At 42.4% G+C, this 26,958-nt stretch overlaps 2 protein-coding genes across 3 annotated transcripts in view; one reads left to right on the forward strand and one right to left on the reverse strand.

Annotated features, from left to right (window-relative positions):
• LOC126425134 (uncharacterized) overlaps window positions 1–19,660 on the forward strand; it is a 30,552-nt gene extending 10,892 nt beyond the window's left edge. For both annotated transcript variants that reach the window (XM_050088077.1, XM_050088076.1), the window contains exons 4-7: window positions 3,754–3,841; window positions 10,019–10,104; window positions 12,149–12,311; window positions 19,061–19,660. In XM_050088077.1, the coding sequence (XP_049944034.1) occupies window positions 3,754–3,841; window positions 10,019–10,104; window positions 12,149–12,311; window positions 19,061–19,161 (438 nt within the window). In that variant the 3' untranslated portion in view covers window positions 19,162–19,660. The remainder of the gene's footprint in view (window positions 1–3,753; window positions 3,842–10,018; window positions 10,105–12,148; window positions 12,312–19,060) is intronic.
• A 1,658-nt stretch (window positions 19,661–21,318) lies between these two features.
• LOC126425133 (translation initiation factor IF-2-like) overlaps window positions 21,319–26,958 on the reverse strand; it is a 79,362-nt gene continuing 73,722 nt past the window's right edge. Inside the window, exon 4 of the mRNA XM_050088075.1 lies at window positions 21,319–22,235. Coding sequence (XP_049944032.1) covers window positions 21,541–22,235 — 695 coding nt within the window. The 3' untranslated portion in view covers window positions 21,319–21,540. The remainder of the gene's footprint in view (window positions 22,236–26,958) is intronic.

The raw sequence follows: 26,958 nt of genomic DNA on the forward strand, positions 1-26,958 counted from the left end.
AGCTCCGTATGCCACGGCAAACTGGCTGACACTGACGGCGGCGGTGCACAAATGCTGCGCAGCTAGCGCCATTCGACGGCCAACACCGCGGTTCCTGGTGTGTCCGCTGTGCCGTGCGTGTGATCATTGCTTGTACAGCCCTCTCGCAGTGTCCGGAGCAAGTATGGTGGGTCTGACACACCGGTGTCAATGTGTTCTTTTTTCCATTTCCAGGAGTGTGTTTCAGAAGCTTGCAGTATCCCATTCTTGTTCTTCTTAATTGATAATGGTCCACATTTTACCTCTATGTGATTCCATATTCAAGATATCCGCTTCAAGGAAAATGTTTCTGGTTCCAGATCTGATTCTTTTATTCCAGATATAAACTCCTGGGAAATATTTTTAGTTCCATACAAATTTCTTTTATTGAAGTATGCTCATCTCACTTCATTCAGCTAGTCTAGGAGAAGTCTTTCCCTTCTTCCACCACTCTGTCATCCACTATTTGGTGTTAAGAAAGTCTCTATTCTGCATTGTACTCAACACCTATGCCTGTGCTTTGCATGGCCATTTATTTCTTAATTCGCTTCAAAATATAAGAACCAAATCGAGTTCTGTGATTTTATAATGCGACCAACTACATTGTAGAAACATTCATGATGAAGGGAAAGAGTGATCTAGGGAATGTTGACTTTAATTCTCTTTAAGGCTGCGTTCACACTGCCGGCCGGGCCGGGCCGGGATGACGCGTACTGGCTCGGCTCGTGCCTAGCCAGCTCAGGCCGACGAGTAGTGCATTCACATTGCGCGCCGCGCCCAGCCGGGACGGCGAAATGGGGGAAAATCCACTTCTCCGATTTTCATGTTTTAAAAATTCTTAGCGGTATATAAGACTTCGCCGCATCGTTTTATGAACTTATTTTTCCCTTAAAAGCGTTACTTACGTCGTGAAAAAATAAAAAGTCTACTTTTCGTTTCGCGTGATTTCATAGCTTCGTAGCGCTTCCCAACTGATTTTGAAGAAATTATGCGGCTAAAAAATCTGATTTTTGTACACGTGGTACTGTCACATCTTAGCTTCGAATTGAATCATTTATCTTTCCATATTTCTTAGCAGTCATTGTGAAATGATGCTATTTGTCAACGTTGTGCACTTGATTTACAAATCTTGTAGTGAAAAAGTTATGTAGCGGGTAGCTTACTGTTAGATCAGTTTTAGACCATACATTGTTGGGAATGAAATGTAGCTAAAAGAACCAAAACGTTTTTGAAATGATAATGATACTGATATCTGTCTCTGGTCTCAAGTAATGCGAGCTATTCAGTGGCGTCAGTGCCGCGTCCGCAAGTTCGCGCGGTTACAGCTTGGTTTAGTGTAGTCATATAATGCAGGACAGAAAAATACTAATTACTAGTGATCAGCGCAGACCTAGTGTCGGTCCCTCGTATTATTTTAATGGTCTCATTGTCTAGATAAAGTGTCTAGATAGAAGTGTCAATGACATAGGTCTGATAAAATATGATGTAAAACTAATCACAAAAACAAACTGGAGATTTGTGATACGTTTACTACAGAAACTGAAGCGCAATTCTGTAGTCTCGTTGTCTACTTTGACAGAAAAAATAATGGAGAGTTAATGAAACTATTGTAGATCGACACAGATGTGCGTTTCATTGTTCTTCATGTTTTTTTCTTCCTTGGCGGGCTGTGCTGCACTGTCGAGGTAATCCCCACTCTTTGGCTAAATGGCTGTTAGCTGCCGGATGCCAAATAAATAAATTAAAAAAATCCCTACCCTTCGACAGCTGACAAGCAAGTCAGTAGAAAACGCAGCTGCAGTCAACAGTTGCTCGCCTTTAGCTAGTCTGTGCTGTCTTGTAGAACAATGTCTTAACTCTTTTATTGGTATTGTTTTGACTCTGCAGTAACTCGTCGAGTTTTGAAGTACAGATGAACTAGGAGGTTATGGATTTATCCCATAAATAGCGACAGACATTTAGGAGAGAGTTTTTCTTTACATGAAGAACTTAAAAGCTATCCTGAAAATTTTTATTCATATTACAGAATGAATCATAATACATTTCAGTATGTGCTGCAGAACATTCAACACAAAATTTCGAAACAGGACACAAATTTTCGAAGAAGTATAACAGCAGAAGAAAAATTGTGTATAACGATAAGGTAAGATTCTTTAGTGCACACTTTTTGGTTTGCAGTAGAACTTTGTACAGCATTCACTACCCCAACTAATTGTAGTCATGCTTTTGTATTTTAAATTTCACAAACGCTACCTCTGAGGGGGAGAGAGTTTATGGGACTCCTGAGAATCATTAGGAAGTAATTAGCTTCGTCATTTTGGGTAATGTCTTGCTGTGCCTTAAACGAAGAATCGCAAAAATACTCCTTCAGAATTTTCCAACTTTTTTCTTCATGATGCAGCGCTTGGCAGTGGTGATGGTTCATCACGTGGAGCCACTGATGACCTCACAGAATTCTTTTCATTACCTTGTAAGATAGACAGATTGATAGGCGAAGAGTTTTGAGATAATGCCCTTTGACTCAGTGGTTCTATCTCCACTGATAAGGAACTGCCACAGCATGACTTTACAATGCATTATCATCTGGTAGGGACACATTTCCGTCCCTCAGTGACACTCATATCTGTCTCCGTTTACAAGTAAATGCGAACTATTCAGTGGCGGCAATGCCGCGATCGCTGGCAAGCTATTGTTGTAAATGCATGTAAATACGGTAGATTAAATAAATGAAATAAAAGTAATTTCGCATGTATCATTATAATAAACGTAATTTTTCCTCACTGATTGTGAAATGTGAGGTAATATCTTAAAATAAAAGACGTGTGCAGTCACACTTGTGATGAAAGCAGAAGGGATACGTGTGATGCGTGTACTGCAGAAGCTGTAGTGCTGCTCCACAGGCTCGCGCCTGCGGTCGGCTCGCGCCGGCAATATTAAACATTCGGGATGTCGCCGGCTCGGCTCCGGGAGGCTCACGCCGTGTCGGCGCGGCCCGGCCGCCAGTGTGAACACCGCAATTCAAAACCATGTGTTTGATATCGAAGCGGGCGACGGCTCGGCTCGGCCCGGCCGGCAGTGTGAACGCAGCCAAGACTTCTGCAGATCTACAGCACAATGTCATCAGATGGCAGTGTACATATGAAGTCTCGACTTGCTGGAGAGTCACATTAAGGTGATTGTTTCTGAATATGATGGTCTGAGACCAGCTGGAAAATATTTCTGGTTTGACACAATAGTGTTTCTTAGTAAGTTATATAAGGAATTCCAGAATGAAATTTTCACTGTTAAGTGGTGTGTGCGCTGATATGAAAGTTCCTGGCAGATTAAAACCGTGTGCCTGATCGACATTCGAACTCGGAACCTATTGCCCTTTGCAGTCAAGTGCTCTGTGATATAAAGAGTTACATACTTCAGCTCGTACTCATTTCTGAGTGCTACAGTTTGTCACATACAAGAAGCCTGGAAATCATATTATTGGCCACTTACTTGTCTCCTCCTTAATTTGTTTTAGTGCAGAAGCCCATAGGCAAAGTGTTGAATGTCTGAGGTGAGTGCATATCCACATATACGTTCACAAAGCATCTTAACTTTTCTGCATGAGACTTTGAAGATATTAAACAACAAGATCGTTATTACTAAGAAGCCAGACTCTGTATTTTAATAAAATATATCATTACAATATATCAAACATGACCTGGGACCAATTGAATACAAAAGAATATTTTTACATTGCAGAGTTTAAGCTTTGTGCAGATAGGAACATCAATGTACTATTTGCTCACCTATCAGGACATCGATGATGACGTGAATAGAGGAAAGTTGGGTGAGTATCTGCATTTAACACATTTTTGTCGTGAACAAAAATTTTATTCTAAAACAAATGAAAATATACTCAATGTGTCTCTTATCTAACAACCTAACTATATCGAGTATATAAAACTTAAATCTAACTAAAAATTACTTGTTCTAGCAATTGAAAAAAAATGACAGTTGTGCAGTCGTAATGATCTTGTCAGGTAAGGCTACAGAGGGTGTGGTTAAGACTGCACAACTTTTAAATTTTAACAGCGATCACAAACATAACGTTCTGAGTCTACATAATCAGGGCACATCTCATGGTGCCTTCGCTGACAGTGTCCACACTACACCCCATTATCTGTAAAGCTCTCATTGCAACTGGTAGAAAAGGTTGCTTCTTACTCTTTTCTTTCTTTCTTCATGGCGTAGACGTTGTTTTATTTTGATTTGCTAGATTTTGAGCTCTTTTTGTCTCCTATTTCATGCTTTATTTTCATAAACTTGGCTTTAAGCTTCTTATTGCCTCTTTCTTTTCTGCCTTTTTTCTTTTCTCATAGTTCGTTTTTGATTTTTTCTCTTCCAGAATAATTTAAATGGAGAACTTGATAGTATTTCAGATTCTTTGCAACTGAATTATCTTTTTCAACTCTGAACTTCGGCAAGGGGTGAATATCAAGAGACAGAGAGATTATTTTCTTTTTTGTTGTCTTTAATCTCAGAAGACACACCTGAACAAACATATTTCACTTTCTGAATTTGGATCGATTTAAGTGTTTGCTGATATCATTTCAGGATATACCTTGTTCTCTTTATTTGCTTACTTATTTATTACTTATTTAACTTGATCAAGTGAGGGCCCTCAGGGTCTTTCTTTCATCTAACCAGGAACAACAGATACAAAAACATAACATTAATTATAATAATAATTTGCATTAATAATAATAATAAATGGCAATAATAATAATAATATTAATAAAATTAAGAACAAGAATAAAGGGCATTACGAATGATGTAGATTAGTTTAGCACATTTGAAGCTGTGTTTAATATTACCAGAAATGGAAGGGACAAAGAAAGATGAGAACATTGAAATGAAAGTGATAATGGCCGTTAAGAAAGAACAAAATTGTCAACCAGGGGGAGAGCAGAATGGTGCGGAAGGGTTGCCGATAGTGAGCTGCTGACAAGTTTATGAAGGAGATGCTTACTATGATACGTAGACCTTAAGCTCCCTTGTCCGAAAGGAATTAAATATTTTTGATATTTTAAGGAAGATTTTCTCAAAGATGAGTTCCTGAAACAGAAAATGATTCAGAGAACGTGGCAGTCTTACACAGTGGTACAGTAACGACTTCGCTGAGAACGAACATTTCTCCTGCGCTGCTCATGTAGTCATATGAAAGTTGAAGATAAGGAAGAGAGAGAAAGCGCAATGGTTGAGAAGACGATAGAGCAAACATAGGTTAAGATAATCTCTAACTTATTGGCAGTTAGCGGTAATAATTGTTCATAGGCAGGAGTGATGTGGTCAAAATAGAGGACGTCACGTATTTATAGTACACAAACATTCATTTGCAGTACCAGCTAGGATGAGTTCTCTATGCAGTTGCTTGTAGTATATGGTCACCGTAATCAAAACTGGGCGATATTAATGTCTCCATGAGTTATTTTTACGCTCGAGAGGAAATACTTTTTTAAGTTTCTGTACTGAATAAAGTGACACTGATATCTTTTTATAAATTGCAGTTGTGTGTTCTGCCGAGTCTAAGTGATGGTCCACAATTATCCCCAAGTCCTTTGCACTAGAAGAAAATAATATTTCTGTGCCGTTTAGGATTAAGGTTGGAACAGGTTCTCTAAACGGAGATAGTACTAGCAACCAGGTTCGTTAGTGTAGTGGAATATATTATGAAGCACTATTTGCAGGTTGCCTATCTAACGGATTTCAGGGGCAACAGCAAATTGATTTTCAATATTTAGCGTAATTATGTATTGAATTAAAAAAATTAAAATGCTATCAAAATCCACTCACTAAGAGGTAGAATCTGTTGTTCAAAGCTTAACACAATAAGACAAGTACCACAGTTAGAAATTGTGTTTATCTAGAGGCAACGTAAAATACCCTGATTTCATTTATCCAGTATTTGAGAATGACATACTTAGCGGCTTTCAACAAACTTCATACATATTTTCAAACTTTACAAAATATTTTCTTTCTGATACCCCCACAAAATGATGAAAGCAAAAAATGTTTATGATTTACTACATAAAACTTCAGCACCAGATATGACGTTTTAATCAATTATTTCTTTTCTATTAACTCTATTCACAGTACGCTTTGCAGCCTGTGCATACATATCACTGAATGTAACTGCAATATCATATCAGAGACGACACAAAATTCTGGAGATATAACATAATAAACATTGAGTTGTGTGAAAAATTTGCTTTTGTTTAAAATGGAGAGTAGATTGCTCCGATTATAGTCACACAATCTTTCATAAGGAAAGCACTCAGCAACTTCCAACAAATCTTAAGCATAATTTCAAACCTTGTCTAAACATTTTTTCGCTTACATGCTTAAAATAAAATATTTAACGCACTAACTCATCTGCAAGTTGATCAGAAGTTTCAAGCTGTTTTATATATGAGAGTTCGACTCTTAACCCTCGCACCGCAGACTCTAGTCCTAGGGACCAAAGCGTAATTTTTGTTGTGTATTACAGAGTATGTTGGCAATAGTTTATTGAAATTTAGTGTGTATTAGGCTGGTAACACTGACTACACGTATGCGATATTAAGTCAAACATTTGCATTGTTGTTGCGGTAGTGACAAGCTATAAAGTTTGTTGAACGTCCGTGGGGTCTTGATTACCCAAGTGTGCTTTCCGTGTAGCTCATTTATGTAGGTTGAAAATAATAACCTGGTAAGTATACAATACTGAAATATGTATTGTGTGTGACATAACTGTTTCCGCTCAGTGTAGCCCTATATTATTTTATTTATCAGCGACAATGGGCAAACAACTCTCAACACTTGAAGATATAAACGCGTATAATGCGCTTATGGACTTGTTGGAGCAGGAAGAAGATACATTTGGAGGCCTAGATTCTGATGAAGATCGTAATTTTTCCGAAATACAGGAACCATCAAGTACGGAAGAGAGTGAAGAAGACGATGATCTTACTCATGGTCGTTCTTCCAACGCCAACATCCTTCTAGAACGGCTATAAGTGGTCTTCAACTACACCATCTAAGAAAGGAAGAACTGAATCCAGAAATTTAGTTCCTCCCCTCCCAGGACCAAAGGGTCAAACAAGGTCCACTTCTAGTCCAATTGATGCATGGCAGTTAGTTGTGACAGATGAAATGCTGTACATGTTTGTCACTTACACGAACGACAAAATGACTCGCAACTGTTCTTCAATCGGAAACGCGGAAAGTTACCATAAGACTACAAATATCGTAGAGCTGCCATTGGACTCTTGCACCTCTGCAACGTAAAGAAGGCTGCTCACAAAAATTTAGATTTTTGGTCCGCTAAATTTGTAGTTCTCCTGTTTCGCGGTACAATGTCACAAAGGGGATTTCAGTTTTTGAGTTGTCTAAAATTTGATGACTAAGAAGCAACCCGCTTGTAAAGGAAACAAGAAGACAAATTTTCACCCATTCAGTACACCTGGACTATATTTATTGATAACTGCAAGTCCCTATACACCCCTTTCGATTACTGCACAACAGACTAGCATCTAATGGGCTTCCATGGCAGATGCCCATTCAGAATATACATGCCTTCAAAACCGGACAAATATGGAATTAAGATTTTGATGTTTAATGATTGCAAGACGTAGTACATGCTAGACGCAATTCCATACATTGGTAAGGTAGTAACAGAAAGAAACGAATCTGTCCCACTTATTGTCAGAACCTGTTCATGGTGCTAATGGTAGACAGCAAGAGTACAACTTTATTCTTCTTTGGGACATATGACAGTAGCGTCTTATTCACATCAAAGGCAAACTTTGTTTTTGTGATATTCTGAGAACGTGAAAATGATTGTGGTATTTCAGGTTTATTATTTCTTACAGTTCCCAACATTGTCAAACCAAAGTTTTCAATTATTGTCTGATAAATAGGAACTGACGAAAACCAGTTGTCAACGGACAGGATTGTAAAAGGGCTGTCTGTGAAGAACACAAAGCCCTAATTTGTACTGAGTGTGCTCACTGACAATACAAATGGTGACTCGATTCTGATATACATTAGTTTCATTTTTCTTGTGTGTTTTTGCGCAAATATGATATAATAGTAATTTTGTAAACACCCTATCCCAAAATATCGGGCAAAATTCAAATACGCCACTATTTTATATTACATTATATTACTTTATACATTCTAGCTCAGACTCATGTTGATTTTATACATTAATAAAGTATATATACAAAAATTCATTTTCAGTATAGTGTTGAAGTGTAACTTATACCAAATTTTTTAAATATCGTATATTACTCGTTGTAATAACTAAATAAAGTCAAGTAAGACGTTGTGTTGCATTATACACGTTCAGATGTGGGAAAGTTAAACATAAAGAAATACAAAATATTATTTATTAATAATACTACGCACATTTTATATATACCATGTGTTACTTATTGTTGTAATAATAAAAAAATCACTACAGTTATTTACTATGCTCCATAGACATAAGACAGTCCAATGTATATATTAATGAGCTTCGAAAACATCATATATAACATTGTATTGGGGTCCAGTGGATCCCAGTGTGAGGTGTTACGTAATTCAGATCAACTGTGCGGGGCGAGCGTTAAAGAATCATGATTTTACTGGCACAGATTAAACTGAAAGTCTTCAGCATTTCAGTAGTACGAGCGGATACTGCGAGGTGTGTAAGATAATTAATGACTCTGATTTTTTTATCTACCAAAGCGTTTTATTTTTTTGAAACAACAATATTGTGAAACTACTGGGAACAATTTTGCCTCCTTCGAATAAGTTCCCTTCGACAACTATAAACCGGTGGAGCCATTGTTGCCACACTTGGTAGCAGCGTTTTATCTGGTAGGGCTTTTAACATGTCAGTCACATTGTTTTAAATGTTCTCCAGAGTTCCAAAATGACGTTGTTTTAAGACATTTGCCGGCTGGTGTGACCGAGCGGTTCTAAGCGCTTCAGTCTGGAACCGTGCGACCGTTACGGTCGCAGGTTCGAATCCTGCCTCGGGGCCGGCCGGAGTGGCCTACGGGTTCTAGGCGCTACAGTCTGGAGCCGCGCGACCGCTACTGTCGCAGGTTCGAATCCTGCCTCGGGCATGGATGTGTGTGATGTCCTTAGGTTAGTTAGGTTTAAGTAGTTCTAAGTTCTAGGGGACTGATGACCTCAGATGTTAAGTCCCATAGTGCTCAGAGCTATTTGAACCATTTGAATTTGCTTTTAAGACATTTCTCAATTTCTGTGAAAGAAAAAGTCATAAGGACTCATATCATCTGAATAAGGGGGCTGTGGATCAACAGGAGGTCAAAAATTCCGTCATGAATGTGGTCATATGACATGGTCATGATGCAACATCCACTTATGTGCAGTGTCCGGTCTCATTCGATTCATCCTTCCCGTGAGCCTTTCAAGTTCGTCTTTGTAAAAACTTATTTGAAAGTTTGTCCTTGAGGAAGAGCACGCACAAGTTCGACGTTTCCGTCGGTTTTTGGAAGTTGAAGGTCTCCCTGAGTGAGGTTCATCGTCAACGTATTCTCAGTCTCCCAAAAATAATTTGTACCACCGAAAATCTTTTGCTCTTGGTAAGGAATGTTCGCTATTGGCCTGTTTCAACTTTTCAAAGGTTACGCTCGCGGGTTCCACAAGTTTTACACAAAATTTGATGACATAAGGTTGCTCTATATTCCGCTGTTCCATTTTCGTAGCACGCACAAAAAAAGCATCTTCACTGATAACGCTCTGAGAAATCACATGGTGGCAGTACGGAGCTGAAACTCAGACTGAGCATCTGTAAGGGATGGGCACGCCGATCTACACAAGCAGAGAAACACAGTGTTGCCAGATCGCTCACAGTGTTGTCTGTCTCACATCTGATACAATTATATATTTTCATGTGATTCCTTATTGTCTTTTTTGTTAATATATTAGTTATCAGAAAGACAACTAATACTTTTTCTTATTTCTGTTTCAGTTATTAAGACACTCCTGACAGAAGTCCTTGTGTATTCCTCTGTGCAGGCTATCTGTAGTGTACTTCTCCTTTATGGAGCAATTCAGGTAAAATGTATAACTAAAGAATTACACTATAATCACCAGGAACTGAACAAAATTTAGCTTTTTAGAACTAGTTTTCTAGTCCTGCTGATATTAATGAAATTCTGAGGCTGTATATCCCTATATCATTGTCACTGCTCTATGTACATTCGTATGCGGCTATACTATTTCCGGCCCAATGATCTATGATTTGTGATTCTTATTTCTAGTTACCAGTTACTTATGACTTCCTTTGGCTCCCCCTCACCATCCCCCCATCTTCCTAGGCCAATTGCCATACGTACAAATGGCTGGCTGTTATCCTATAGGATGGGAGAACGATAAGAGGTTTGATTTATGACTGTGTGTGTGTGTGTGTTTTTGATCTCTTACAGCAGATGTCAGCTATGTTTTCATGTAAATGAAGGAGAGGTGCAAGGATTCTTTATTTAATGTTTAAACCAGCTGTATTTGTTCAGTTTTCAACTGACGCTCTTACTACATAACACTCTCAGTTTGTAGATGGTGGGTTCATTTTTTAAACACAACATACTCTTGTTACATTACAGTTACACCGTATATGTGATGGATTCATTTTTTAAATACAGTACATTCGTAAGTCATAACAATTTCACAGTGTAGGCGACGGGTTCATTTTTTAAGCAATAAACGCTCTTTCTATGTAACAAACAAAATGCTATCCTGCTATGTAACAATTACACTATGTGTCTACAAGGCTCATATTTTAAACAAGGTACACTCATAGACCCCCTGATTCTATGTTTGACAATTACAGTAGCCCACAGACATGTGTATAATAGTATTTTAGAGTTATAGTTAATCATAACTGAAGGAGAGATGTTTTATTTAAACAAATATACAGTAGAAGGTGGGTTGATCGTGGAATTCGTCACTGGCCTTGCGAGGAAATGCACAGGTCAGCATTGCAGTGATCTGGTCGCTACAGGTGCTGCAATGCAGTTACTTTTAGAGTTCTGTTGTATGGTAAGGAATCCTTACGAGATGAGATTGATGATTTGTTAGAGAATGACACAACCGATTTTCCTTCCCATCCTTACACAATCTGTGCCTGTGCCCCTTCTAATGTTTACTATAATTAATGTTTTGTGCTCCATAACGCTTTTCCCAGTTAACGCTATTGTCTATATGAAAACTATATCGAAAATCAGGTGTGTAGCTCCCACATGGTACCTTATGGTGTGTGGTGGAGAGTAGTTCTGCTACCTATATCATATAATCTATTATTGTTACATTTGCGAAAGCCAGGTGGGAATACTGACTCTCAATAACACACACAAACACACATCCACTGCATGCACAAGTGGTTGGTGAGCTTCTTACAGTCGCTGTCAGTTAAGTTTTGATGTAAATAAAAAGTTATGCTTCCTTTTTAACAACGTTTAACTTTATAATGTTCACGTAATTTTATAAAATGTTACAGCAGTTGTTTTAAGAAAACACTTTGTATTTTTTGCATTTCCCATCATTTTAAGTTTACAATAAATTGGCTATCTTGGATGGCTACATCGTAGTGGCAGCCATCTTGTGTCCACCATATTGCTAATAAATTTTCACAACTGTCTCAGTGATAAGTATAATAATGACAGGCAACAGTGGCAACCATCTTGGAGTGCCTTATTTGGTTATAAATTATTCAAGGTAATAAATTATCCTAATTGTGTGATAAATTATCCTAATTAAGTGTGTGTTGAAGATGAAGATCTAAACCACAACCAATAGGATAATAGTCCACCAGAGGAGAGGGGAATAGAGATAAAAGTGTTATAACTCGTTGGTAAGTGGGGGTAAGGATTACATACCTAAAATCACTCAGCCAGCATCGGCATAGGCCCCATACTTACAGTTCTGATTTTGCTAAGAAATATATTTTATCAGTTTTGTTGAAACGATTCTTTTTGTATCAGTGTATGTGGGAAAAGTTTCTTTTAAGGATGAAAAAAACATAGTGCTTCAAATATAGCATGTATGCTTGTATTAAAGCGGCAAATCTGTCCCAGTAACGTCAATTTCTTCTTTTATATTCCAGGAAAAGTCTGGCATGGTTCTTCCGTGGGTCGCTACGGAAATCCTGGTGACCATAGTAATGGCTGTAATAGGCATTATCGTATACACTGGTGGTTTTTCGGATAGTGCAATCACTGTTGTTGACCTTAATGTACGAGTATTTGTTTGTATCATCAGCTATGTGTGTAAGTATACAATTTTGACACAGACTGGGACAAAATCCGCTCAACAGCCACTACGATTATGCAGTTCCTTTTTCATTATTTCTTAAGGTACTAGAAATGTCCCACTAAGCCAGTTTCACAATGCATATAAAACTGATTCAATCTTGCTACTGAACACATTTGATTTGCCAGTGCTACAAGTTTTAAATGACTTTTGTGACGCACTGAATAAGCTTAATTCTGCATTACTGTTTATGAATCCGTAATATTCAAACTAACGTTCAAACATCTTCTTCACTGATAGCTTGGGCTTGGTTTATAGTGTAGTAGTAGTACATTCCTTTGTTCTACTCGTCATATTAATATTTCTCCTTCTTAAATGAGGGGTCAGCATGTCTGACTGTCATGTAGTAGGCTCAGGTTCGAGTCTCAGATGGGTCGGTGATTTTCTCCATTCGGGGACTGTATGTTGTGTTGTCCTCATCATTTTATCACCATTGATACGCAAGTCACTCAATGTGGTGGCAACTAGAGAACTTCCATGTGGTGGCCGAACTTACTCCAGTGGGGACTGATATGATCAATTCATTTTTTTTCAATACTTCTCCATGTCTCTCTCTCTCTCTTTCTCTCTCTCTAATAAGGCTTCATAAAGTTTACACGTTTTTGGCCTTTCTTTTACGACATGTCCTATGGCACAGTTTGTAACCAGTGTATCCACCTAAAGAGCGTTACTTCATTTTTGAAAGAGAAATGTTCAAATGTGTGTTAAATCTTATGGGACTTAACTGCTAAAGTCATCAGTCCCTAAGCTTACACACTACTTAACCTAAATTATCCTAAGAACAAACACACACACCCATGCCCGAAGGAGGACTCGAACCTCCGCCGGGACCAGCGGCACAATCCATGACTGCAGCACCTTAGACCGCTCGGCTAATTCCACGAGGCATTTTTGAAAGAGTGATATTTGAATTCTTTTGGAAAGTTTATTATTTAGTATAGTTAGCCTACCATAATTGAAACACTTAAATACAGGTCAACAATACGGCGACAGAGAGACCTAGCGATTGGGGTGTTGTCAAGAGTTGCCTCATACACTGACGAGCCAAAACATTATGACCACCTGCTTAATAGCTTTTCTTTCCGTCTTTGGAAAGAATTACATAACTGATTCTGCTTATGAGGGATCCGACAGCTTACTGCTGTATTTGCGGAGGTATGTGGCATTAAAAGTCTACGCATAGGTCATGCAATTCGCGTATATAATGGGCCGCTGATTTGCTTACGCAGCGATGGCGCCTGGTAACGATCCAGATGAGTTCCATAGGATTTACACCAGGCAAATTTTGTGGCCGAAACGTCAACGTGAGCTCACTATAATGCTCCTCAAACCACTGCTGCACGGTTCTGATTCCGAGACGGATAATTATATACGTGGAAGGTGACATAGCCGTTGGTGAAGACATCACGCATGAAGGGATACAGTGATTCGCAGCTGTCAGTGTGTCTCCGATTACTACTACAGGTCCCAAGCAAGCGCAGGTGAATGTCTCCCATAGAGAAGCGATATCGCTTCCACCAGACTGCGTCCGTGGCGCGGTGCGCGTTTCGAGCCGCCGTTCATCTCGATGACGGCGTTTGTGCAGACGACCGGCGACATAGTGTAGCAAAAATGTAATTCACCCAAAGAGCCGACAGGTTTCCATTGATAGACGGTTGAATTCCGATGGTTCCTTGCCCACTACAATCGTAATTGACGATGTCGCTGAGTCTGCATGTGAACACGTAGGGGTTGTGTGCTGCGGAGTTCCATGTTCAACAATGTACGATGGACGGTGTGCTCCGAAACACTTGTGCGTGCACCAGCATTGTGCTCTTTCGGCAGAGATGCCACAGATCTCCATCTGTCCTACGTTACAGGGTAGACAAGCGTCCGAACTCCACGTTTGTCGTGGACGTCCAGCAATTTAGCGCCTAGTGGTAGTTTCACTGTCCTTCTTCCTGTTTCCGTAGATGCTCACGACAGTAGCACGTGAACATTCGACCAGCTTTCCAGTTTCCGAGGTACTCATTCACAGCCTGTCTGTGATAATAATCTGTCCTTTGTGAAAGTCGCTTATCTCAACGGATTTCTCCGTTTGGAGCCCATATCTTCGTTAGGTTGATCCATCGTTGGTGTCTGATCCGATTATATACATTTGTCATCGCTTCATGTGCCTGCAGCGCCACCATGCGCGATACAACGGCGCTGTAGTCATAATGTTTTGGCTTATCAGTGTAAGACATATTCCACTCTGAATTCTGAAGCCAAGATTTTATATAATGTGCCACGAGAAGATGATTGTACAATAGGCAGAAATTAATCATGTACTTGGAAGGATTATGGTATTGTTTTTGTGTATATGAAACAAATAATGTCAGAAACACGAGGCTGAATTCACTTACAAGAGAATCAACGTTTTCTCTGCATCCCATTTTGATGCACCGTTAAGGATCCCTCTAGTTGATGAATATTCAAGAAGTGGTAATCGAACATTGAATTACTTGCCCGTGTTCGTGCCATGAACACTCTACACTGTGAATGAATTTTAAAGTGTATCTTGGTGGCAATTACATATCTAATTGAAAGACGTTGTCACCACGTGTGGTAAAAGGATCTTTTGTTCTCATTAGGTGATTTTTATATTATGCATTCCAATTTCCACCCACTCCCACGAAGCTACCAAAAAAGGAACAATGTAAACACGACATGTGTGTTCCCTTACAAGAAAATCAGAATCATATTCGGAACATCCAATGAAATAAATGTAGATGCTACGTCCGTAACGTCACCTATAGCTTAAAGACCTCCAAGTTATCCGTTATGAGAAATATTACCAACCTTTTTTAATGGCCATATTCAAAAACATAAATTCATTTTATGTATCAAGCATTGTAGGTAAGGATTGTGTCGTGGCCAGGAGTACATGATAATCAGAATTGTTCATGAACGGAGTCGTGACAAGTGTATACACCCTCATTTTATCTGCCATCCCTATCTAGGAATCATAAGTTTGTTAAACACACCTCTTTTGTAAGGCGTTTCTGGGCAAAATATTTCTGATTACCAGGAGTACAGATACGACAACATTAAACAACCACCTCACTCAGCCTTAGAGAACAATCTCAGCAAGCATAATGAATTAAATGGTATATTATAAAGAAGATTTGGTAATTAAATGAGAAAAGAAATGTAATTCAGATTTCGTAATGTTGCATCAAAATTGGCTCCTTGGTACGCCAGTGAAGGCAGTGCTCTTTGACAAAATGATGGAAGCAGAATAAACATCGCACAGATGAGATCCGTACATTCTCTAAGTGGCATAACTTTGAGGGGCAGAGGAGTAGTGGCAACAGCGGCATGTAGAATATATAATACATCATTCTGAAACATACCGATTTAATTTTCAACAAGAAGTTCTTAAGATACCAGAGGATAGACAAGTTTCCACATAAAGAGCTGCAATGTCAATCTCAGGGAAGAAGAGTTTCAGGAAGTACCTGCTGGTGATGGACTGAGGATATGTGTAGCTGCAGAATGGGAGAGGAGATACCCAGTTTCGATAACGGGTGATGATGTTAAAATTAACTCTGTTACTTAGTAGCACATAAACACGTCTAGTCAGTAGAATGACTTTTCTGCCAATATATTTCTCTCTCTCTCTCTCAGACACACACACTTACGCAAATGCGACTCATACAAAAGACTGCAGTCTCAGTTAACTAAAACCACAATTTCAGTTGTCTGAGACTGCAGTCGTGTGTGTGAGTTGCATTTGCGAAACTGTCTGTCTGTGTGTGTGTGTGTCTGTGTGTGTGTGAGCGCGCTTGTGTGTGTGGGTATGTGTTTCTATTGTTGACAAACACCTTAATGGCCGAAAGCATTAATTGTGAGAGTCTTTTTGTTGTGCCTATCTGCAACTCAGCATTTCCGCTATATGGTGAGTAGTCACTTTCATTCTCATAATACTGAATGAATGGTTTATAATTCTATAGAAAGGTGAAACGTACACACACCAGCAAATGATTTGCATCACCCCTTTACTTCGAAATTCAAGATACCGAAAACAAAAACTGGCTGTGAGGAATGTGTATATATTCATTTGCAATGTGTTAGATTACCAAATAATAACAGTAACAATCAACATTAATGTGACGACAAAGTCTTCTGTTTCCCATGATGGGTGTTTCACAGCACTCCTGATCGATGACACCAAGTGGTGGAACATCCTATTTGCTCGGATACAGGCTCTAATCCTCACCTGGTCCAAACTGTTCTGCTCTTCAGTGATGACTCACGCGGAGTATGTGCTCGATGTCGACATTCAGAAGAAACAGCTCGCATCAGTCGATATCACACATGATCGATTGTGTTTATGCTGGTGAGCAGGCAGGCCACATCATTGTTGTGAATGCAGAGTGGTGATGCAACCTGCTGACGAGAACAGCGCGCTGAGCACACGAGTTACCATTCACCAAGATAAAATTGTTACCAAAATGTTGGTGATATAGACCCACTACCGGTTGCAGAATCTCGTCTCTGGACCGCAGTGCACGGATATTGCCCTCAACAACACGAGAGGTGTACGGTGGCCCAACATAATGCCATTCCAGGACATCACTCCACCAAGACCTTTGTTACACAAGTGGGACACAGTGATGGAGGCGTTCAGTATTACCTGATTACCTCCAGACACGATGGCTGCAATTAGCAGGGTGAAAACAGATCTGAGTTTCGCCTGTAAACAACCCCCGATTCCAATCGTGGTGCGTCCATTAGCATGATTTCTTGCTCAGTGATCAAAAGTATCCGGGTACTTACAAAAACACACGTTTTTCATACAAGGTGCCTCGTGCTGCCACCTACTGCCAGGTACTCCATGTCAGCGATCTCAGTAGTCATTAGATATCGCGAGAGAGCAGAATGGGGCGCTCCGCGGAACTCACGGATTTCGAAGGTGGTCAGGTGACATGGTTGTCACTTGTGCCATACGTCTGTACGCGAGATATCCACACTCCTAAACAGCCCTAGGTCCACTGTTTTCGATGTGATAGTGAAATGGAAATGTGAAGGGAAAGCATACAAGCCGACCTCGTCTGTTGATTGACTGAGACCGCCGACAGTTAAAAAGGGTCGCAATGTGTAATAGGCAGACATCTATTCAGACCATCATACAGGAATTCCATACTGCATTAGGATCCACAGCAAGTACTATGACAATTAGGTGGGAGGTGAGAAAACTTGGATTTCATGGCCAAGAGGCTGCTTATAAGCCACACGTCACTCAGGTAAATGTCAAACGACACCTCGCTTCGTGTAAGGAGCGTAAACATTGGACGACTGAACACTGCAAAAACTTTGTTTGGAGTGACAAATCACGGTACACAATATGGTGATCCGATGGCAGGGTGTGGGTATGTCGAATGCCCGAAGCACGTCATCTGCCAGCGTGTGTAGTGCCAAAAGTAAAATTCGGTGGTGGTTTTAAGGTGTGGTCGTGTTTTTCATGGAAGGGCTTGCACCCCTTGTTGTATTGCGTGCCACTATCACAGCACAGGCCTACAATGATGTTTTAAGCACTTTCCTGCTTCTCACTGTTGAAGAGGAATTCGGGGATGGCGATTGCATCTTTCAACACGATCGGGCACCTGTTCATAATGCACGGCCTTTGATGGAGTGGTTACACGACAATAACATCCCTGTAGTGGAGTGGCCTGCACAGAGTTCTGATCTGAATTGTGTAGAACACCTTTGGGATGTTTCGGAACGCGGACATCGTGCCAGGCCTCACTGACCGACATCGGTACCTCTCCTGAGTGCAACGCTCCTCAATGGACCTGTCATACGTGGGTAAGTCATCAATACTATCTGTCAATTGGAACCGATTCCACGTCCGCACTACATCCCACTGCTTTCGGTTCAGACTTTGAGCAACTCTCCTGGTTGACAAGCCCGCTGCACGTAACGTATTGATGCAGACCCGATCATTCGTGCCGATTGTTGTTCGCGGCATGATGGATGTTCACATTACTGTCCTAGAGGTCATGTCCATTATAATTATCCGGGTTGTTATGCCGTGGTCGGTTGATGAATTCTGTCGTGATTCCCAACGTTTCGTCTCCGACTGCGGGAGACATCTTCAAGGGGGTCCGTAGCTTGATGGAAGGTCCAACACACACACTGGCTCGCTACTGACTGATTGTGTGTGTGTTGGACCTTCCGTCAAGCTACGGACCCCCTTGAAGATGTCTCCCGCAGTCGGAGACGAAACGTTGGGAATCACCGCAGAATTCATCAACCGACCACGGCATAACAGCCCGGATAATTATAATGGACATGATATTTCCGGCCGTGAAAGTTTACATTTTAGTGTCCTAGAGGTGTCTCTAACGCCCGTCCCTACTCTTGCTGTATTTTCCACTGAAATGGTGCAGTCCATTCGAGCACGGCGTTCTACCTCTAGGTAACATTCATGGCAGCTGTGTGTATGCTTACAAGCGCCAGATGTGACCTTCTGATTGGTAAGGGAACAGTCACAATTGCAACACACCTGCGCGACATGTCGTGGTGACGTAAAACATTTGTTGATGTGTCTTTCAATGTAAACAAAAGTTTTCATTTTCTGATTTATAGCCCTAGTGATTTATTTCTCAGTAATATTCATTATATTTTGATATGCTTAACTTCTGCTTACATTCTCTGTGTATCTCTCACTTTTTTCTTCCAGTGTTGAACCTGTACTCTCTGGTAGTCGTGTGCAGCTACTACCGGACTCTCCGTGAGAAACCAGATACTGTCAAGCTGATAGCGTACAAAGGTGTGAAGTGAGGTTATTACAGTCTCCATGACTTATGTGAACCGCGTAGCTGGTGAAACTGCTCTCGACTCAGGCTTTTTCTTATGAATACATCTGTGCATACTGAACGAATCAAAGTTATAAGGCATCGTTATTGGCTCTGACAGTGCAGGTAGCATCGAGGTACAATGTTTACCACGAATATTGTCTTCACTTAAGTAGCCACATACCTCTGGCTCAACTTGCCGTTTCCATTTTCAGGAACAGAGAATTTCTTAAATTTTTCCAGAGATCATTGAAGCGCACAAGATTCATTTCGGACTGTTTTCCATAAAACTTTGTATATGTATAAGCCTCAAGTGTTGCACCTAACGAAACATAGTTCACTATGTGCTCTTCACTGTGCTCTGACAACATACTATTTACTATCATTATGTACACTTGTGGCATTGCATTTGCATTTTTGTAAGTGAATTATGATCGTCTTCATCTTATGTTGCATATAATTTGTAGCACAAAGTGTCAGATGTTTCGACTGTTTGATGTTGTTCACTAAAGATTAATGTCTGAATGTATTATTAGTGAAATTAATAAATGACAAATTCCTGTTTGTACTACCTTCCTAATTTCCTTCTATAATTAAATTTACTTCACGAAACTATTGATTGTTGAAGATCATCATCATTTTCTTTGGGTCTTTGTCCCGCTTCAACGCAGGGTCGGCATCGTTATTATGGTTTTGGAGATGTTAGTTGCAGAGGGTGGCCAGATACCCTTCCTGCCGCCACCCCAAACCCCCTGGGATGGAACTAGTATACCCCAGCTGTCTACGTCTAGTGTAATCCATGAAATAGTGCCAACGTTTTCAAATGTCTGCGGGTCGTGTAACAGAGGCGGAACGTGGGGAACAGCCCAGTAATCACCTAGTGGGATGTGGAAAACCGCCTAAAAACAACAGTGATTGTTATAGATAATTAGCAGTTTCTGATGGACAGTGTATAGCCGAACGAACTTGCCAAAAATTATGATATTAAAAAAAAAACAAGCCATTTTGTTTACCAGTTAACAAGACTGTACCTGAATAATATGCTTTTTGTAATGGTAGTGTTGCTGAATAAAGAAATTTACACATATATTGCTCAATACGATCAGGAGAAAATGACTATTGGCGTCTACCATATCCCACTGAGCAATCATTGGTGACTTGACATGTTCCAAGTTATACGTTTATCTTTCACAAATCAAGTATAAGACAAAATATCATTACATACTCGATCGTATGCATAAAAAAGAATTGAGATACCAGACAGGTGTCGAAAATAAAGTGGAAACAATCGTTCATTCTGTGAGCCTTAGCAAGTCAAAATCAAAGTCTTGCTAGGAGGCAAAGGCAGACTGTGACAATCATTCTTGCTTGCACAGCCATTTCCGTGTCTGTTATTGAGATCAGGTACTTTCAGTGCAGGTTCAGGAGGCCAGGCTTGAAAATAAACCGACTGCTTCGAAACTAGTCACCAAAATACGTATTGCAGCTGTCGAAAAAATCATTAATAAACGCTTCACGAGTTATACGCAGTTTCTTAGCGGTTGTTTCTTTCCATCTCATCTCTTATTTCTTATTCCGGTTTGATAACGGGAGCACTTAGCGTCTTCCAAGGAGCTTTAAAAATAATTTCATAATTGTTGTTGTTGTTGTTGTTGTTGTGGTCTTCAGTCCTGAGACTGGTTTGATGCAGCTCTCCATGCTACTCTATCCTGTGCAAGCTTCTTCATCTCCCAGTACCTACTGCAACCTACGTCCTTCTGAATCTGCTTAGTGTATTCATCTCCTGGTCTCCCTCTACGATTTTTACCCTCCATGGTGCCCTCCAATGTTAAATTTGTGATCCCTTGATGCCTCAAAACATGTCCTACCAACCGATCCCTTCTTCTAGTCAAGTTGTGCCACAAACTTGTCTTCTCCCCAATTCTATTTTTTGTGGCGGTGTTCGTAGCGACAAGCAATTCGTTGTAGAAATGGCTTACGAAGTCACCGCCACACTTTTAATAGCGGGCCGACCGGTCCGCTGGAACAGTGAACAGAAAGATGAAAACCCAAACACTCATATTAAATAAAAATCGGTACTTATCTTTTATTAATGAAGATACCGTAACACAGTAGTGAACTCGGTGTCTACAGAAATCTGTCTAGTTCGAGTCGGAGCGGCTAGGTCAGCGTCGGCTGACGACAAACAACAACTCGGCTGCGATGAACACACAACTGACTAGCGAGTACACAATTCGGTGGCGAGTATACAACTGAGCGGCGAATACAGAACTGTCCTAGCGCTCGCGACTCCAGCGCTTAAGAAGCCAGAAGCCAGCGGTGGCGCGCGCAGACTTGCGGCGATTTCCTGTATCGCTGGCGCTGCTTATGCGGACGGCGTCCGGACTTTGATGCTGCCAACCTTGTGGCAGCTGGCTCGGTTGGCATTACTGGCTAGGATATAACACTCCTCCCCCCCCAAATCGCCGCACCGTCGTTGAATAATGACGTGGCGAGCGTCGACGGCGGGGGAGGGGTCTGGCCGCAGGCGTAGCAGAAGAGACCGGGGCGGAGACTGTTGTCGGTGGCAGTCCCCGGTCCGCACCCCAGCAGTGGCTGCGAGGGGCCTCGGGAAACCCGACTGAAAACCGAGGTCAGGGTGCACGCCTGTGACCACGGGCGCAGCTTCTGGCACTGGACGCGACGGGTCGGCGGGACCCACGAAGAGAGGCAGCGTCTCCTGACGCTGCGTCGACGGCTGCTGAGTGGGCGCCGGACAAGGCGCTGCGGTGTCAGACTCCTTGGGGGTGCCCAAGGAAAGCGGCAGCAGGACAGGCTGCACAGCCACCGCTTGGGAAGGCGGCCCGGCTGAGGGGTCGACGTCCATCAGCTCCGAAGGCGGTGGCGACTGAAGAGGGACCGCAGGCGCCGGAGCGACCACCGGGGGCGCTCCCGAATGAAGCTGCGCGGGAGGCATCAACGGGACGGGCTGTCGGCGTGGTAGCGGCGACGGCTGCTGCTGCTGCCCTGGGGGCGGCAGCGAAGTCGGAAGGCGCGGCTGGAACCCGCCGCGGACCAAATCTGTGGACAAAGAACGAGCGGCAGAATCCGGGCGGCCAGCGCGGCGCAACTGGTTCTGATGCCTCCTGTGCACCCCAGCAGCACCTTGAACAGTATATAAACCGCGACCCTGGACACTTATCACGGTACCACGTTCCCAACGACGGCGACCGTGATAAACTCTGAAAAAAACGGCGTCGTTGCGCTGAAAACGCGTGCGATGCTCAGAAGCGGTGGGTCGATCCGGGGGGTGCAACAACCGTAGTAGGGTGCGATGACGACGGCCGTGGAGAAGCTCTGCAGGCGAAGGGCCGTCGCGTGGCGTGGTCCGGTACGACGACAGGAACGTGATGAGGGCCTGCTGAAGAGAGTGCGTAGCACGAAGGCGGTCCATATGATCCTTGAATGTGCGTACAAAACGTTCCGCTGCACCATTCGATTGAGGGTGGAACGGCGGAGTAAGAACATGGCGAATGCCATTGGCAGAACAAAAACTTTCAAATTCAGCAGAGGTAAATTGTGGACCATTGTCAGACACTAAAACTTCTGGAAGACCCTCAATACAAAAAATGGAAGTCAACGCCTGTATAGTTTGTGCAGACGTAGACTGCATGGGCACCACAAACGGAAAATTACTAAATGCATCTATCACGATGAGCCAACGAGAATTCCAATATGGACCAGCGAAATCAATATGTACTCGCTGCCAGGGTCCGGCAGGGCGTGCCCACTCAAAATAGCGTTGAGGCGGAGCAGCTTGGTGTTCGGCACACGTCGAACAATCTGTAGACATCTGCGTAATCTGCTTATCAATGCCGATCCATGTACAATGACGGCGGGCAAGCTGCTTGGTGCGGACCACTCCCCAATGACCTTGATGCAACAAGTCGAGGACCTTGGATTGGAGCACTTGGGGAACCACTACACGAAGCTGGTCATTCTCGGTGCGTAACAGCAAAACTCCGTGCGAAACAGACAACAGATGACGTTGCGGATAATAGCGACGAACCACAGGATCCGATATGTCCTTTGCCTTGGACGGCCAACCACGTTGAACAAAACGTAATAGTAAACTCAGATGAGGATCCGTAGCTGTCTCACGTGCCACCTGACGATAATCAATCGGAAAATCCCGGAGGGATTGATGCTCATCGGCGTCAATCTGATGGCAAGAGTCGTCAGAGGAATCGAAGACATCATCCGCAGCAATCGGCAATCTAGAAAGCGCGTCAGCGTTTGCATGCTGAGCTGTAGGGCGATACAGTATCTCATACTGGTATTGTGATAACAAAAGAGCCCAACGTTGTAGTCTCTGAGCTGTCCGCTGAGGAACTGGTTTAGACGGATGAAACAGTGACGTCAGGGGCTTGTGATCTGTGACTAAATAGAATGGTCTACCATAGAGGTAGTGATGGAATTTTGTGACACCGAACACAATAGCCAACGCTTCCTTGTCCAATTGGCTATAATTACACTGAGCTTTGTTTAGCAATTTAGATGCGAACGCAATAGGACGTTCGGTGTTACCGACTCGGTGAGACAACACAGCACCAAGGCCGAAAGAAGAGGCATCACAAGCTAACACCAGAGGCTTGTTAGGGTCGTAATGGACCAGACAACGATCAATCAATAAAGCCTCTTTAAGCTGCTGAAAGGCTGATTGGCAATCAGCTGACCACACAAACGGAACATTCTTACGGCGGAGACGATTCAACGGTGCAGCAATCTGTGATGCATTAGGTATAAACCTAATATAATATGTCAATTTGCCAAGAACTGCTTGCAATTCCTGCAGATTGCGAGGGGCGGGCAAATCACGAATAGCTGCTAAAAGTGACTGGGATGGATGAATGCCTTGAGCATTAATAACATGTCCCAGATACTCCATCTCCGTAAGGAAAAATGAACATTTATCGATGTTGCAACGTAGGCCTGCCTGAGACAACACTTTAAACAAACACTCCAAATTACGGAAATGTTCAGCAGGCGTCCGACCGGACACAACAATATCGTCTAAATAGTTGCAACACGATGGCACATTAGCCAGAAGTTGTGACAAAAAACGCTGAAAAACAGCTGGAGCTGACGCACAACCAAAAGGCAAACGCAGAAAACGGAACAACCCCAACGACGTGTTTATGACAAAATACTGTTGTGATTGCTCGTCGAGGGGCAATTGCAAATATGCTTCACGGAGATCAATTTTGGAAAAGAACCGAGCTTCCCCTAACTTATCCATCAGCTCGTCCGGTCTAGGCAAAGGAAAAGAATCAATGACAGTCTGAGGATTAACTGTCGACTTAAAATCAGCACACAAACGTAACTTGCCAGACGGTTTCTTTATAATAACTAAGGGAGAAGCCCACTGGCTCGCTGAAACGGGTTGAATAACACCGTTGTTTTGCCAACGACGAAGTTCATCTTCTACAGGTGCCCGGAGGGCGTGAGGCACTGGACGAGCACGACAAAATCGAGGCTGAGCATTATCTTTTAACGTAATATGAGCGGCAAAGTTCGCAGCACAACCTAGTTCGTCCTTAAATATGTCACTGTATCGTTTACACAAATCGGTTATGCTGTCTTGAGGAACAACAACAGAATTAATTTGCAACACATTGTCTTGGATAGACAGGCCAAACAAGTCAAAACAGTCTAATCCGAAAATGTTTACACTGTCTGTAGCGCGGAGCACTGTGAATGAAACTTTTTGTATTGCCACGGAATGTGGCTGGCACGCTACATACACCTAACACAGGAATTTGTTCTCCACTATAAGTAGCCAAAGAATGTTTTGCCGCTGAAAGTTTAGGGCGGCCGATAGCCGCATACGTAGCACTATTTATGAGTCACAGACGCACCAGTGTCTAATTGAAAATTGAAGGTCTTGTCCTGGATGCGTAGCTTCACAAATAGTTTATTACACTGTCGCTGGATCGGTGCAGTGGAGGCGGAAGACACAAAATCAGCGCGTTTAGCGCGTGTGCGCTGCTTACGACAACTCGTGGGTTGGGCGGGTGGAACAACAACTCCCGCTTCACTTGCAGTCTGTACATTACGTTTGACAGCGTTTGAATTACGCTTGGGTCGCGTAGCAGAGGGCTGGGTGGGTGGCTTATTGCGAACAAGTTTATTACCCACACGAACCGTGGAAGAGTCTTTAAACGCGACCTTCTGGGCGGGCTGGCTTTGAAGAACATGAATATCCATGGGCTGGGCAGCACTAGAATTGTTCTTGCGTTTACGCAAACAAACAGTCTGGATGTGTCCTTTCCTTTGACAAAAGTGACAAACCGCGTTTCTTAACGGGCAACGTTCACGAGGATGAGCAAGAACACACTTAGGGCAAGACTTAACTCTATCATTTTGCACACGCGGCTGACGAATGTGTTTAACATGACGCGGCCGGCTAGTGTTTACAGTCTGACTCTGCCGGTGGGGCCGCGGGCGTGACGTAACTTGCTTAGCACAGGCAATTTGAGAAATACATGGCTGATCTAACTCACACTCAGCATAGTCAAAAGTATCTTGGGCTTCAATGATGTTCATCACAGTCTCTAATGACGGGTCAGGCAACTTTAAGATAGCAGCACGAATACGAGAATCTGCAATGTTTTGAGTAATAGCGTCTCGTAACATGACATCACTGTAGGAAGCTCCACACACACAATTAAATCGGCACTGACGGGTGAGACCCCGTAAATCTGTTAACCACTGTTTATTAGATTGATGTGGCAGTTTCTTTAATCTGAAGAACTTGAATCTGGCTGCTACCACATGAACTCGCGACTCGAAATACTCAGCAAGCTTGTTAACAACAACGTCATAGTCTAAAGCTTCTGGCTGGGATTCCGGGAACAACTTACAAAGTAGTCGATAGACTTCCACGCCTGCAGTGGAAATTAAATAAAGCTGCCGCTCAGTACCCGTGATTTTGTAGACTGTCATGTGCGCCTGCAACTGCGCGAAATATTCTCGCCATTCTTCTCGGGAGGCATCAAAAGCACGGAACGGTGGTGCTGCCTGTGCTTGTTCCTTTTGTGTTGGAGGATTAGCCGCTTGTTTGGCGATCGCTTCCACCAGACTTTGTATTTGCTGACTCTGTAACAAGATTAACTGTTGTAATTCGGCAGACATAGTGAACACAAATTAAACCAGCCCCCAAATGTTTATCGCTGTAATTAGTATAACAAGAACAAGTTGAACCAGCCCTGCACACGAGTTCGGAAGACCTCGTCGCCAGTTTTGTGGCGGTGTTCGTAGCGACAAGCAATTCGTTGTAGAAATGGCTTACGAAGTCACCGCCACACTTTTAATAGCGGGCCGACCGGTCCGCTGGAACAGTGAACAGAAATATGAAAACCCAAACACTCATATTAAATAAAAATCGGTACTTATCTTTTATTAATGAAGATACAGTAACACAGTAGTGAACTCGGTGTCTACAGAAATCTGTCTAGTTCGAGTCGGAGCGGCTAGGTCAGCGTCGGCTGACGACAAACAACAACTCGGCTGCGATGAACACACAACTGACTAGCGAGTACACAATTCGGTGGCGAGTATACAACTGAGCGGCGAATACAGAACTGTCCTAGCGCTCGCGACTCCAGCGCTTAAGAAGCCAGAAGCCAGCGGTGGCGCGCGCAGACTTGCGGCGATTTCCTGTATCGCTGGCGCTGCTTATGCGGACGGCGTCCGGACTTTGATGCTGCCAACCTTGTGGCAGCTGGCTCGGTTGGCATTACTG

This window comes from Schistocerca serialis, chromosome 10 (assembly GCF_023864345.2).
Source record: "Schistocerca serialis cubense isolate TAMUIC-IGC-003099 chromosome 10, iqSchSeri2.2, whole genome shotgun sequence".
NCBI lineage: Eukaryota > Metazoa > Arthropoda > Insecta > Orthoptera > Acrididae > Schistocerca > Schistocerca serialis.